The 15,521-nt window shown below is 37.3% G+C and overlaps 2 protein-coding genes across 6 annotated transcripts; both read left to right on the forward strand.

The window, feature by feature from the left end:
* The first annotated feature begins 391 nt into the window (after positions 1-391).
* Positions 392-8,296, forward strand: LOC127658776 (junctional adhesion molecule 2A-like). Of its 2 annotated transcripts, none has more exons than XM_052148277.1 (10): positions 392-759; positions 2,426-2,491; positions 2,591-2,701; positions 3,165-3,314; positions 3,739-3,926; positions 4,139-4,247; positions 4,421-4,531; positions 4,646-4,670; positions 4,768-4,801; positions 5,356-8,296. In XM_052148277.1, exons 1-10 carry the CDS (start codon positions 708-710, stop codon positions 5,392-5,394), a joined length of 885 nt encoding a protein of 294 aa, XP_052004237.1. In that variant the 5' UTR covers positions 392-707; the 3' UTR covers positions 5,395-8,296. The 2 variants fall into 2 exon arrangements, with proteins under 2 accessions (XP_052004237.1, XP_052004238.1); XM_052148278.1 differs by having other exon boundaries at positions 4,771-4,801.
* Positions 8,297-9,141: 845 nt separating this feature from the next.
* Positions 9,142-15,483, forward strand: LOC127658771 (GA-binding protein alpha chain-like). Of its 4 annotated transcripts, none has more exons than XM_052148270.1 (10): positions 9,142-9,943; positions 11,243-11,339; positions 11,470-11,614; positions 11,709-11,793; positions 11,936-12,163; positions 12,820-13,014; positions 13,119-13,172; positions 13,805-13,933; positions 14,119-14,311; positions 14,779-15,483. In XM_052148270.1, exons 2-10 carry the CDS (start codon positions 11,263-11,265, stop codon positions 15,038-15,040), a joined length of 1,368 nt encoding a protein of 455 aa, XP_052004230.1. In that variant the 5' UTR covers positions 9,142-9,943; positions 11,243-11,262; the 3' UTR covers positions 15,041-15,483. The 4 variants fall into 4 exon arrangements, with proteins under 4 accessions (XP_052004230.1, XP_052004233.1, XP_052004232.1 ...); XM_052148273.1 differs by lacking the exon at positions 9,142-9,943 and adding an exon at positions 9,976-10,160; XM_052148272.1 differs by lacking the exon at positions 9,142-9,943 and adding an exon at positions 10,308-10,362.
* Positions 15,484-15,521: the final 38 nt, after the last annotated feature.

Below are 15,521 nucleotides of genomic sequence, written 5' to 3' on the forward strand. Positions count from 1 at the left end.
TCCCCTCAAATATGTTTATATATATATATATATATATATATATATATATATATATATATATATATATATATATATATATATAATATTTTGAGACAGCAAGACATTTTTATATTTATATTTAAATTCTCAAAAAAATATCTTGCTGTCTCAAAATATTTTGCATAAGTTTACAAATTTACCCTATAACTATTTAATTTCGACACTAACACTCACTAATCCCTCTTATTTTTCTTCTTTTTTTTTTTAACGTTTTATTAAAAACCTCCTTCCGTTCTTTTCGCTCAAATTATGATGATTTTTTTTCTTTATGAAAGAAAAAGAAAGAAAAGAAAAGAAAAAAGGAAAAAAAAATCACAATTTCACTTAAGGGGGGTTTCCTTTAGCCACCTAACGTCCTGTTTTTGACTTGAAAGTGTCCATAATCACACATTTAGGTTAAATGTTACTGCAATAAAACTCAACTTGGTATTAGGCTCCACTGTCAAAGAAAAAGAAAGAAATTAAATGAACGAAAGAGTTCTGAAAGTGAAGAGCTGAGAAAATAACAAGACTCGCCCGTTTGAGGAGCGACATAACAAATGTCTCAAAGCATCTGTCGTGCACGCGCGGTGTTCTGACGAGAGCGCGCAAAACATCCTAAAAATCTTCCGAAGCGCGAAAAGCACTTCAGTATCAATGCGCTCCTGGACAAGCCGGACAATCTGAGGATGACCAGAATACAGATATTAACCTTCCACGTTCTTCTGATGCTCCTTTACAGTGAGTATCATTCTGATACATTAGTTTCAAAAGATAGAAATGTAATTTCTGACCGAAATGGAAAACTCTGAAGAGTGAATTGAAAAAACAAAACAACAACTTCAGAGTAACTTTCATTAATAATTAATATGTTCAGTAGGCTAATGAAAAGTATGTATAGAGTTATTGGATAGGCTAAATAGCCTTGCCTAATGTTTGAACAACTTTATAAAGTGTTACCGAAACTAGGTGTAATAATTTAATTTAATGTTTAATTTCATTCAAATATTTATGTATATATATATATATATATATATATATATATATATATATATATATATATATATATATATATATATATGTATGTATATATATATATATATATGTATGTATATATATATATATATATATATATATATATATATATATATATATATATATATATATATATATATATATATGTATATATATATATATATATATATATATATATATTTATTTATTTATCCTTGACCATTATTATTATTATTATTAGCCTTGTGAATCGATTTGGCTGCTAACACTGCGTAAATGTGATGCATGTGCCTGTTTCTTCAAAGAGATGGGTGGGTGGGGGACCTGCAAAAAAACGTGTTTACACAAACATCTTAAGCAGCATTTGAACATGAGATCCTGAGGGTGATAAAATGTCTGTTAAGATGTTGTCCAGATCTAAACCTCACTCTGATGTGTCAGGCACCCTTTCATGTTGTTGATGCCCCTTGACTAAAGTTTGTGTATTGGCAATTATCTTGTAGATTATGGTTTCACTGGCATACCATGGAAATGCTCAATCCCACCCAGTCTATAAATCCTATGATCTGTTGTACAAAACATTCCAGTGGAAATTTCTAATACACTTTATAACCATGCAAAAATTAAAACAATATAAAGTATAAACTTATAAAACATTGCCTTACACAATATTGTTTTTTTCCTAGCCAATACAGTGCTAGAATGGATTGTTAATACCTTGTGGGGTGGGTTGTGATTTTAACTCAAGACCTCTTCCAACTGTAGGGGTTTTGAGTTACAGTAGCATAGTGAGTCTTTGTCTCTCTGGGTAAAACGACCCTCTGCAGCCTCTCTTTCTTTTGTCTCATTTGAAACTAAATGTTTTTTCACTGTACACACTTTCATGGGATTACAAAGACTGAAACTGATAACAAACCAAAAAAAAAAAACCAATTCCCTCATTTTCTCTAGAAGTGCATGTTTTTCTGAGTGCTAAGAGGTTATCAAGCCTGCATGCTCTGGGCCGCTACCCCCCACTATCCACAGCCAGACTGTGTCAGAACATCCATCCATTACGTAAATTCCTACACATCCCCGTTCCTGGCACGGCCAGAGAGGGACATGTGTATGTGTGTTTAGGAGGGAGTGTGTTGTGATGTTTTGCAATTTGAAGAGAAACGTAAGGGCGTCCCTGTACTCCATTCCCTTTTTTTATATTCTGGTAAAAAAAAAAAAGTCTTATAATGAGGCATAATGCAAAACTAAATCTCATCCACATTAATTATATGATGAATGACTAACCAGTCTAATTTAAAGAACAACTATTCTTCACCTATCTCTGTCTATGCATGCTCTGTATATTTGTAACAGCAGTCATGCGTTTGTCTGTATCTCTCCTCTGCTTCACCTTCAGTTCCTATCTCAGCTCCTGTTACTGTGACAACAAGCAGACCAAAAGTAGAGGTGCATGAAAACACAAGTAAGTTCATTAGTCTTCAGATAATCAGCTGGAAGTGTCAAGTTATATAAGAGCTTTTAGATCATACTGATTGATTGATTTATATTTTCTTTGCAAAAGATGCTGTACTGTCTTGTGAGTTCAGGACAGAAAAAGAAACCAACCCTCGTGTTGAATGGAAGAAGAGAGGCAACGATGTTTCATATGTTTATTTTGATGGCGAATTCACAGGTAGGTTGCTGTTTTATTATAACACAGATACTCTTATAAAGTCGTACCCATCATTTCTTAATTGCACCAGTGAGATTCACCCTGTTAAACTCGTACCACACATTTGTTTATTACTTTGGGTAATAGTCTGCTAAATGTTAGGCGAGGTGAGTATTTTCTATTCCACCAGAGGCACCAGATAGCTATCTGTTCTCTCGTGTATACCCGACTGGGTCAGACATAACAACATTGGCTTAACCAATGGCATGATTTTGGGGCAGAACTACCTTTTGGTTTGAATTGTGGATGAAAACTGTCATTATGTTTGCAATTTTGTTTGGTGCCACTAGTGGTGTTGATATTACACCCTTCATTTCTAGTAATACCTATAGTAAGGATTGGTAACAGGCAGTTGTTTCGTAATGCTTTGTGTTTTGCAGTACCTTCCTTTCATAACAATCCGACTAACTCTCACCATTGCCAGGTTCATTTAGGGGCCGTGCGTCCATCGATGGGGCAACAGTGACCCTTCGTGGTGTTACACAGAAAGACTCAGGAGTTTACCTCTGTGAAGTCACAGCCCGTCAGGACAAAATCAAGTTGGGGGAGGCCACTGTCACCCTCAATGTGCATGGTGGGAATGAAAATCTCATGAAAAACTCATTTGTGGCTCTTTCCTTTCTTGCATGTGCAGCTAGACTGATGTTGTCGTTTCTTTATTAAAAAATAATCCCTTAAAGGAATAGTTCACCCAAAAATGTAAATACCCCCTGCCCCCCATTTACTGACCCTCATGTTGTTCCAAACCTGTATGGCGTCTTTCTTTCGGGGATCACAATAAAAGATGTTGGGCTTTCATTCTATGAAAAAAAAAAGATGCTATGAAAGTGAATAGTGATTTGTCAGTTCCTAACATATCTTCATTTCACTAAAGATACTGCTTTGGAATGACACGAGGGTGAGTAAATGACAGAATTTTCATTTTCAGCATGATTTAAGGATGCTTCTATATCAGTGAGCAGTAACTATCATGTAATGCAACTTTCTTACATGGACAGTGCCGCCACATACTCCATCATGTGAGGTCCCAGAGACGGTCATGAGAGGCTTTTCTGTGGAGCTGCACTGCAAAGACAAACTGAGTGTTCCCGCTTCCACCTACAGCTGGTACAAAGACAACAAGTTGCTTAATACTGCCCATCTCCCTGAAATAAACTACAGCCTGGACCCCAAAACAGGGACTCTGGTTGGTTCTAATACTAGTATAAGCTCTTCTATCACTAGGACAAACATGTAAAATAGACAAAAAAGACTGAACTTCCTATAACCTTGTCGCTTGATGGTTAACATGAAAAATTGTTGCTTATAATTTGGCTTTACTTTAAATTACATTAATTACATGGCATGTTTGTCTTTACGTCCACTTCCATTTTCCTTCCTTCTTTTGCTTTTGAGCAGAAATTCAAGAGTGTGTCCAAATCTGATGAGGGACAGTATCGATGCGAGGCCTCCAATGGGGTGGGGGCACCAAAAAGCTGTGCAGGCCAACATATGAAGATAACAGAATGTAAGTTAAGCACAAGTTGGTCATTTTAATGGGATCATTTCATAAGAAATGTTAAATAATAATAATAAAAATCCATTGATCTTTTGAAGTAAAAGATTTGGATGTGCTGTTTATGACACCTTTGACGTCTGAGCATCACTCACTCATTACCTGGTTCCTATGAATTATTTCAGTTGAGCTGAACCTGACATTAGTTATAGCAGTAGGAGTGGGCGCCTTCTTGCTCTTTCTCTCGTGCTGTCTGGCCATCTGTCTGTGTTGCAGACGAGGGTGCTGTCGTCGCAGTGAGTACCACTTTAGTCAAACCCAACAGAAACTGCATGTGCTGTTGGGAAACTTATTACATTGAAATTTGTCTTGTCGTTATTTTCTTACACAATTCTTGCATTAACCAACAGAGAATAAGGGAGAGACAAAACAAAGGTTCGTATCTTTTGCAGTACACTTGTATGAACCTATTTATACCCTCTAACATTTAACAGACCTTCAGTAACAAGACATATTTCTTTTCACACTTTAGCAGAACTAAGACCAACTATAACCCTCCAACAGATGTAAGTCAATCCATGTATCATTTGTTCATTTAATATTCAATTAGGAATAAAAATGGGAAAAACAAAAAACGACTTATTTCATCATTCGTTTTCAAAACCAATATTAAAAAACAAATAATTACTTGTTTTTCGTAATTTCGATTTAATGCTCAAGTTAAAAATAGGACATTGGAAAAATAGACACGGGACACTATGTGTTTTGATTATTTGATTTCACTAATATATGGCTTGCATATTTGATTCGCACATATGGGTGGACCTGAAACGCCCCTTTCTTTTGATTGGTCAACCTGCATTGTCTTCTTCCTCAATATTGGTTTTGTAAACAAATAAAGAAACAAGTTATTGTTTGTTTTTCAGATTTTGAATTCCTAATTGAATACGAATAGAACGAAAAATATTTGGATTTAAGTCTTTGAGTTTTTACATTTTTCCTTCCATAGCTCACTAGACAATAATTCAAGGAAGTTTTACTACAATGGTAATAGTCATATCAGTTTTTATAGTAGATCAGCAGAAGTCTTAATTTATATTATTCAACTCTCTCTTCTCAGCCCAGGCACTACAAACACACGCAATCCTTTGTGCTTTGAAGAGGGTGAACACATATCTGTGATGACCAGAGTTTGTATTTCGACAGTGCCTTGCTGTATCCTCTTTTCTGCTTACATGTTTCAAACACTGGAGGAAACGTGTCTCAGAAATGAATTTTAATGGAGCTGCAGTTCTTATTTATTATTAAAACTGATGAGCTGAGTTGAACGATCAAGTGCTCCTCTATCATTGAGCAGAGAGACACGCCCCCCCTGGTGGCAATGTTTGATTCGGATCTAAACAATCCACAACATACCCAAGTCTAATTGCAGATGTTTCACTTGTACTGTTGTAAAAAGCTTATTTATAAATTTCAATATTGAAGTATACATTAATTTTAGGCAAAATAAGTAATATTTTTGATGCTTCATCTGTTTTGAACAGCTTGGAATTTTCATCATAATTTTCATCTTATACAGTAACATATTATCTGTACTGATATTGTTTTAAAATCATTAAGAATTTAAATGTAGAAATGTAGACCACCACAGATATGGTGGTCCAATTGATTTGAGAAGTAACAAGCTTGACTTGTCTCAGGATGTGTCAGTGAAGTGTATTAATCATGCAGAATTTTATTTGAGTTCACCTTACTTTGTTTCAGCACATATTTCTTTACCAAGAGTTGTCACTAGTTGTCTAATGGTGAGGATGTCATTTGCTTGTTATTAAAGGGATAGTTCACCCAAAAATTATCTCATCATTTTCTAACCCTCAAGCCATTTCAGCCCTGTAGATCTTCACAATGCAAGTGAATGGGTACCAACATTTTGAAGCTCAAAATAACACATAAAGACAGCATAAAAGTAATCCATAACACTGAAGTGGTTTAATCCATGTATTCAGAAGTGATATGATTGGTGTGGGTGAGAAACAGATCAATATTTAAAGGGCACCTATTATGGAATTTTGAAAATTACCTTTCATGTAGTGTGTAACATAGATTTAAGTGAACAAAAACATCCTGCAAAGTTTTATATATGAAAGTTCACCGTAAAAAAAGTTATTGTCTCTCAAAAGTAGGAGTCGACTCTAAGTCAATGTAATGAATCGTTTTTCCAATGAGTCATTTTCCTTTTCGTTGTGACGTCAAGACGAAAAATTACCAAATTGGCCGCGCCCACTCATTGCGCGCAGACACCAGGGAAAACTTGAAAATATCATGTCGACAACAAGACGCTGTGTTCTGAAGTGCATATCAAAAGCGACCTTTTTTCACTGCCCAGGGACGAGCATGTGAAGAATCAGTGGCTAGAGTTTATATTTACAACTATACCACACAAGTATAGCCCGAACCTTGTGCTGTGTTCGCGTCATTTTAATGACGATTGCTTTACAAACATGAATGCTTTCAAGTGTGGATTCGCGAGCCGGTTGATACTGAAGGAAGGTTCAGTACCAAGTTTATTTGGATCAGCTTCCTCCTCCGAATCACAACCTGTAAGTATTATTAATAATTGTTGCTTTTATGTGTTTTTTAGCATGCTTAATAAGTATTTGTGTGTGTTGTGTACGTTACGCTCAGCGCAGCTTCAAGGTCTCCAATGTCAATTTTTATGAAATATGTGAAATGTTTGTCGATGTTATTGGAGTTGTCATAAAGAATAGAGCAATAACTTGTAGTAATGCAGTGCTTTATCAATATGTTTATGCGTTGGGCTAACGCAAACAATAACTGATTGGGTGTTTACCACCGAACTTTGGGCTATGATCGCTAACATAAATCAACTCAAATTCCTTCTCTGATTTTGATTTTTTTACTACAAAGCGGTGATGGCCGTTCCATTTCCGACAATCTCTGCACAGAGTATACCAATCACAACTGACTGGGTCATCTGACCAATCACCGCAGATTAGCGTCACGCAAAGGAGGGGTTTGGAAAAATGAGTCGTTGAACGAATCATTTGGGAGTCGGTGAGCAAATCAGGTAAACATAAATGCATATTATAAGACAACAAAAGTGTTTTTTGTCATTGCATGCATGTAAAACTGTTGTTGGGGACTCCCAAAACAATATTAGGAACATTTTAAATGCCATAATAGGTGCCCTTTAAGTCCTTTTTTAATATATATTTTTCTCCCTGCCCAGTAGGTGGCAATGTGCACAAAGAATGTACATCACTAAAAACAAAAGAAGAATGTAAAAGTGGAGATTTAACAAAGCACTTAAATATTAATAAATTTCACACCCACACTTATAATTTCGCTTCTGAATATATAGATTTAATCGCTGGAGTCATATTGATTTCTTTTATTGGAGCTTCAAAATGTTGGTACTGATTCACTTGCATTGTAAGGACCTATGGAGCAGAAATATTATTTAAAAATCTTTGTTTATAAGAAATAAATTCATTTACAGCTAGGATGGCATGAGGGCGAGTAAATTATGAGAGAATTTAAATTTTTGGGTGAACTTTTCCTTTAACATCTACTAGACACAGATACTTATTTTACCATTTATTTGATTTGCTGTTACTCAAAACAAACCAACAGTCCCTCTCTTCAAAAACTGTGGATGTTAGATAGCAAAGTTGTTCTATGGACAAACAATTGTTTATGTTGTTTTTACATGTTTCACAATAGTGTATTTGCCAGTGGTTCCAAGTGGGAAAGACTGGGTTCAGTGCAAGCTCCAGAAATTAGATGAAGTCTATATCAATAAGAAAATATTTCTTTAAAATATCACTTAATACTATCAGTATATATTTAAAAACCTACATAACCCATTGCAGCTCTGGTATTGGTGTGTGTAAAGTCAATGTAAAATTCATTGATTCAATGCAAAATCTAGTGGTCATTTTAAATAGACTTGGTCACGTGATATAGATTGCTGCCATACACATATATATTTTTTTTACACAGATGACGTGAATGTAGCATTAACTTTCAATGTTAAATAAAAGAACACAATAAACTATGATGTCCATATTGTTTATTTATTCATTAGATTCAAAACTACGTTTAATAGCCACATCCAATATTTTGACAATAGGGTGAGGCATTTCTTTAAAAATATCTCTTACTATGATGCTAAAAAACATTTCAATAGAAGAATCCCAGGACTACAATGTCTGAGATCCAAAAATACTGTCCCTGTCCCAATACCCACACTTTCGGTTTTGAGTGCGCGTGCACGCGACAGGAAGTGTTCAAGACTGTCCCATGTCTAAAACCATAAAAACACGCTAAAGCTCAGTGCACTTAAACCACACTAAATCCCACGAGAATACCTCTTTGGAGCGGCCTTTCAGGTGTATCCCGTGTTCATCAAGCTCAGGAGTCAATATTCATCAATATTATTTGTGTATATTTATATACATCTTTGTTATCCTTCTCACCCAGTAGCTAATCACCTTATTTTGTTTGTTCTTGCCTAATACTGCTGGTGATTTTGGTCATTTATCAGCCAGTGTGGTATACAATATGCGGTCTAGTAAATGTTATTTTAAAATGAAAAATGTATCAACTAATACCACAGGTTCCTTCTCATCTTTATGCATTTAAAATATACGTTTTAATGCTTTTTATTTGTTGTATGAAACCACATACTGATAAGTTGTGTAAAGCAGTCTTTGGTTGTCTTATATAAAAGACAAGACAAAGGATATAATTTAATTATTTGTATGAGTAGCTATTAATGGATCACACAGGTTTATAAAAGAAAGATTTTTTTATTAAGTTTTATGCAGTGTATTGAGAAACAAAGTAGAATCAAATTGCTTATATTTCATATTTTACAGCAGTTATGGGGGACACAATTATACAGTTAGACGTGTGTAAAAGTATTGAAAATCAATACGAGTAGGCCTAAAAATAATTAACTTCTACTATTATTTTCACACAATAAAGAATTTTATTTTTACTTACATATTTTCTACAGCACAACACACTTCCAACAACCAGCAGTGTATAAAAAAAAATGGAAGGTGGGTTTCAGTTATTTATTATTTCAAGAAGGCTATAACAGTCACTGCTACCAAAAATGATCAGTTTTCAGCTGAGTGAAAAGACAGAAACAGCTGTCGCAACCTGCACCAACATCTTTAAGTGTCCCAACGTGCAATCAAAATTCATCCACACACTCGCAGTATTCACGTCTACTTGGATACTAGTGGCCAAACACGGAAATACGTAAGACAAGTGGGTAAGTAGGCAAGACCAAAACCGCAATTGGGGGTATTAGGACAAGGCCATTCTCCTGTTCATTTTCACACTTGTATGTTGATTTATACGACACTGTGGGAACTTTGGGACTTGCCACCTCAAGATAACTTATTTTATGTGCGGATTGCGATTATTTGGCATAAATAACTAATAAATACACAGATCAACTGATTATATTATGGTCCAAATCTGAATTGTTGATAGGGTTTGCTGTCAGTGGGCAGCGAGGCCTCCTGCTCATCCCCGCCCCCATTGCAATGTTGACCAAAAAACAGCATGAACATACACTCAACTTCTTAGCAACACACACTAAACCATAGCCACTGACACCCAGCTTTATCCTCAAAAACTCCAACACAACATTTACTGATCGGGATAAAGAGGTATGTGGGCCGAATTATCATTTATCCGAGATATACGCCGACAGAAACGATTATGTTACATATAAGTGAGGTTAGACGCGCGTCAGTTCTCCCGCTTTCGCTGTAAGAAGCGCGAGCTGGGCTAAGCTAACTGTTAGCACCCTTTGGGAAACTGAGCTAACCAGAGTGCTAACACCACTGACTATAACCCAACCTTCTCATGCCCGATAAACAGTAGGTGAATACGTTTGTGTACTTTGTGGAGTGACTTAGAGTACTATCTATTTTACATCGAAAGTTGTTCTAAACGTTAAGAATGTGTTCACGACGAATGAACGCGCGAGTTTTCTTCAAAGTCAGCGCGAGCTGTTCGCGTGAGCAGATGATCACTTCAACCAGGCGTGCCCCTTCGCTCTCTCTCGTCAGCATAAGCTAAGAAGGTAACAAAGAGGCCAGTTATACGTTAACTTAACCATATTCGACGATTAAAACGACTGCACCTTTCGTTGAGATTACTTTATATTAAAACGCAGCGTTGTTTCCGTCCGTTTCTTGAGTCGCGTGGCTGTTTTCGGAAGTCTGTCAGCCGCCGTGACTACGGCCAGGATTTCCGGCTGCTTTTACATCTGCCCTTCTCTTGTTTTGTTTCCGTTTCTTCCATTTCCGTTTTAACTTTCCCGAATCAAAAGTCTTGCTGTGTAGCTACCCCCGAAAAGTTTCGAAAGTTTTAAAAACTCATATTTTATGTCAATTTTTGTGGTTATATTTACGAAAGCACTCCAATATGGCAACTGCGTTTCTATCGATTCGCGTGTCGTCTTCCCACCTAGTCGTTGGTGGTAACAATATTATTGAAGTATTAGATTTAATGCAAGTTGCCAAATAAAACAATACATTGTTTAACCTAAAGGGTGGTATATTTATTAAATAAGTTCATCTTGTGTGTAGTAACAGTAGCAATATGGGGAAGTTGTCACGATGGGCCTGTTCTCAAGTAAAGCCACGGTGTTGCGTGAGTTATTTGGACTTCAGAGTCTTGTTAGTCTGCCCACTATAGTTTTCATTGCACCCTTGGCACTAGCATGAAGTCGAGAGAACTACTGTGCTTAATGTATTAATCTGGCTATTTAGTGCCTTTCGGACCACTTTAGATATTTAACATAAATTTACATTCATGGCATTTGTTGGAAATCTAAAAATTATTTGTAACAGTTTTGTTTTGGCCTTCTTTTCAGAGTGCTTAATTTAATCTGGTTTGTGATTAAATTAATCACAAAGAACAGTACAGCTCTGTTTTAAAATGCATTCTCTTTGTTTTAGTTGGATAAGGAGTTGACGGGATGTCAAAAAGTGAGACCGAGGAGATGATTGAGATTGAGATTGATGGTCAGGAGAAACAGGATTGTCTAGAGGAGGCGTAAGTGCTTCTGTTTTTCCTTCTGCTTTTCTCTCTCTGACATCCTCTCTCATTGGACAGTGTGTAATTTGTTTCTGTGGACTCAATGAAAGCGGTTTCATGTGACCTAACTCATGTCTGTGGTCTTCAGAATTGAGGAACAAACCATCACAGCAGCTGAATTGATTACGCAAGACATTGACATCAGTGAGCCAATTGGTAACCTGAAGAAGTTATTGGAGCCTCGTCTACAGGTCTCACTGGATGGATATGACATCTGTCTGCAGGACATCCTTGTATGTGTTTTTGTGTTAGTGAGCGCAACACACTTTCATTTTTTTTCTTAGTGAACATTAGTTGGTTGAAATCTGCATCTTGTTCTTCATGTAGTTGCATCCTGACCACAGCTTGTTCGATCAAGGAGTGAAGACAGATGGCACAGTACAGCTCAGTGTGCAGATTGTCACAAAACAGGGTAACAGTTTACAATCATCTCATATTGCTCTTTGGAACATCTCATCTTGTCAACAGGCCCTTCAGAAAACTGAAAAGATTTATAGCTATAATTAAAACAGAAAATAGTCTTAACTTACTTTTGCTTATGTGATGTGTTTTAGGTGAAGAGAAATTGAATATTCTAGAGATAGTGAAACCAGTGGAGACTGTGGAGGTGGTGATTGATCCAGATGCAGCTGCAGGGGAGGAAGCCCATCTTGTGGAGGATGGACATGTGATTGCAGTGGAGCAAGCTGCCATTCCAGATGAGACATCAGAGCAGGTGACCCGGTGGGCCGCTGCATTGGAAGGGTATCGCAAGGAGCAGGTTCGACTAAACATTCCCTACGGTGTGTATTTCTTTGATTGGAACATCTAGTTACTCTACCAAGCAACACATTCTATAAACTTTTTATCAATTAATCTGTCAATTATTTGTTTCTTTAGTCAATTATTAAAATAACCCACATCTTGCCCAATGCTTGTCTATATAACATATGTTCTACAAACACATTTTTTTTTTTTTTTTGCTGCTGCTCGCTCTATAGCTTTCACCATTTTTCATTTGAAAATTTATGATATTTTGCAAATTTTTTTTACTATTGCAAAATAACATCATTTGTAGAAGGCACTCTGTACACAGTGCAAAGTCCTGTCTAATGGATAATGAAATATGTTGTTGACAGTCTTCATTATTGTTTTAGCCATAGATTCAAATGTGACTCCTTACTAAATTATTCTTTACATGAAATAAAAAATGAAAATGACATTGTACAATTCATAAAACTTGGATATAAAAGTGGTCATGAATTTTTGCATTTTGAGTATTTGTGCGTAAGAAATGAATATAATACATTTGATATTATAATATTTTAAATTCTGATTATTATTATGTTGTAATGTAAATATAAACAGAATTTTAAATGTCAGATAAATGTATTTTTACACCTTTAGAAATTAGTAAAAATACTAATTAGTAGTGCCTTGCTGTGTGTCTCTTTATCAGATCCGGTGCAGTGGACAGCAGATCAGGTAATCCACTGGGCAGTTTGGGTGATGAAGGAGTTTGGCATTGAGGAAATGGAGGTGGGAGGCATTCACATTCCTGGCCGCCAACTCTGTGGTTTCACCCAGGAGGAGTTCCTCCAGAGAGTGCCCAGCGGAGAGATCCTATGGAGCCACTTGGAGCTTTTACGCAAGTGTAAGTTTTAGGGAGAAAACATTCACCAATTGAAACATTCTTTGTCACAATATGTCTTGTGTATAATAAGCCTGTATATAATATTACTTGAATTCTGTTTGCAGATGTACTTGCGAGTCAGGATCAGGGCCAGGAAGCTACAGTCACCATTGATCAGCGTGAGTATTCATATATATTAAATATTCTCTTTTTTTTTTCTTCCCCCCACTGCTTCTGTCTTCTGCTCAGTTTCATCAACAATATCACTTTTTTAATAAGTAAGTAAGTGTAACTAGGAAGAGGGCATAGCCAGGCCGGGAGGATGTACACCCTGCACTGAATTGTCCTAATCAGCCGGGAGGGAGATAAAGAAGGGAAGGAGGAGGGATGCATTGTCATGGAGCCGATGCTATCTGCAAGGGGACATCATCGCTGGGAGCCGGAGGAACCACTGCTGTCTGCCAGGAAGCGGAGGAGCCGTTACCATCCACCAGGGGTCGGAGGACTCGCTGCTGTCGTCCACCAGGGGGTGGAGGAGTGGCTGAGGACCCGGCGACGGTGTGTCTGGGGACTGGCGAGCAAGTTTTTCTCTCTCCCGAACTGGCGCCTCCGTCTTGTCTTTATTCCTCTCCTGGCTGAATAGGACAATTCAACACCGGGCGTGCATCCACATGGCCTGGCCATGCCCCCCTCCTCGTCACAATAGGCTTGCTTAGGGGGAAGTTTTGTGTCTCCAGACTACATTTATACTTTTTGATGAAAAGAGAATGTGTTGGTCTGTTGGGTAACACCGTTCCGTGATTATCTCCAGCTATGCAGATTATTCCTGCTCCAGTGCAGCAGGCCACGCCCACAACCATTAAAGTGCTGAAGCACAACAAAACGCCAAGAGCCCCCCGTATCTCAGGAGAGGAGCGCAGCTCCCCAGGGAACCGCACAGGTACACTCACACCTGCTTGGAAATGCAACAAATGAACATTTGTTCATTTAGTGTACAAAGTATTTGGTGCACAAAGTACATAAACACATATGCCTTATTTATTTGAAATAATGTGATTAGACACCTTCTATTGTGATAAACAGTTTGTTTTTGAGTTGATTATTTTTTTTTTTTGCGCCCTTCAGGTAATAACGGTCAGATCCAACTGTGGCAATTTCTCCTGGAGCTGCTGACAGATAAAGACTCTCGGGACTGCATTTCCTGGGTGGGAGAGGAGGGCGAGTTTAAACTCAATCAGCCTGAGCTGGTAGCTCAGAAATGGGGCCAACGCAAGAACAAGCCCACCATGAACTACGAGAAGCTAAGCAGAGCTCTCAGGTGCGACTACATGATTTTCTCTCTCCAGCTTAGGGGGCATCCAACAAAACTGCTGTGTTGGCTGTGTTATCAGTGCAATCTTTCCAAGGAGAACTTTCTATCAAACCTTTATTACGTTACTACATCCTCACCAATGTCTTATGTTTTCATAAACCTGGAATATATTTTTTATTTTAAGATCCTAAATAAAGATTTTAAATAAGATCAAGTCTTAATGTAGGGCTAATGTAATTGTATAATGCATTACAGAAAGTAATGTTTTGCATATTTTTTTGCTGATCCCCTGTATGCGTAGCATATAAAGTATAGTTTAGTAATATATCTCTTCGGTCAATATTATTTATTTATATATATATATTATTCATGTTATTTTTTATGTTGAGATTTAAAAAAAATAAAAATTTTAGTCACCCAAACCATCACCCAGAGATATAAACATATTTATCAAGCTTGTCCCCTCTCCATAGGTACTACTATGATGGAGACATGATCAGCAAAGTACAGGGCAAACGCTTTGTCTACAAATTTGTGTGCGACCTGAGGACTTTAATTGGATACAGCGCTGCAGAGCTCAACAACCTGGTAACAGAGTGCGAACAGAAGAAACTCGCCCGGGTTCAGCTGCACGGGCTCGGCCAGCCCCTCAACACAGTCACGCTTTCCACCGCCGCTGGGCAGCCGGTCACCACCGTCACTTTGGCTGCAGCAGCTTTAGAGAAAGACAGTTGAGCGGTCGTGGCTTGTTACTCCCAATCAGTCAGGAGACAAGGTCAAGATGGGAGGAAACTGGGTTAAAGATTTGACTTTGGGCAGGGTGGGAGACAGCGGGTTTGTACGCAGATGTGTGCGCTTTATGAGTGTGTATGTGTGTATGCTTGCGTGTCCTTAAAAAAAAAAAAAAAGCTTAGAGTGAGTGTGTGTGTGTTTGTGTGAGAGAGAGAGATAAAGTATAGATGATCACGTATGAGCTTTCCGTTTGTATGCTTGTTCTCTGAGTGCAGGGTAGCATTGGCTATATTTCCATTGTATATACTCTATGTTTTTGATAACCATGTGGGCAGTGTATTTTGATATTTTCCATTTGTAAAGGATCTTTTCTTTTTTATTTTTGAGTGTCCAATTCCCTTAAGGTGAGGTACTTTTTACTGTCCATCAGAGGGAAATAAAAAGACCGTTGTTTTTGAAACTCTTGAGTCTTACCAGAATATTC

Source organism: Xyrauchen texanus, chromosome 18 (assembly GCF_025860055.1).
Source record: "Xyrauchen texanus isolate HMW12.3.18 chromosome 18, RBS_HiC_50CHRs, whole genome shotgun sequence".
Classification (NCBI taxonomy): Eukaryota; Metazoa; Chordata; class Actinopteri; order Cypriniformes; family Catostomidae; genus Xyrauchen; species Xyrauchen texanus.

Bases quoted from the DNA above. Each gene is read 5' to 3' on its own strand.
- LOC127658771 (XM_052148270.1), top strand. From the start codon at position 11,263: ATGTCAAAAAGTGAGACCGAGGAGATGATTGAGATTGAGATTGATGGT. The intron at 11,615-11,708 runs GTATGTGTTTTT...TTCTTCATGTAG, and splicing joins TCTGTCTGCAGGACATCCTT to TTGCATCCTGACCACAGCTT. The intron at 13,934-14,118 runs GTACACTCACAC...TGCGCCCTTCAG, and splicing joins CTCCCCAGGGAACCGCACAG to GTAATAACGGTCAGATCCAA.
- LOC127658776 (XM_052148277.1), top strand. From the start codon at position 708: ATGACCAGAATACAGATATTAACCTTCCACGTTCTTCTGATGCTCCTT. The intron at 3,927-4,138 runs GTTGGTTCTAAT...GCTTTTGAGCAG, and splicing joins ACCCCAAAACAGGGACTCTG to AAATTCAAGAGTGTGTCCAA. The intron at 4,532-4,645 runs GTGAGTACCACT...ATTAACCAACAG, and splicing joins ACGAGGGTGCTGTCGTCGCA to AGAATAAGGGAGAGACAAAA.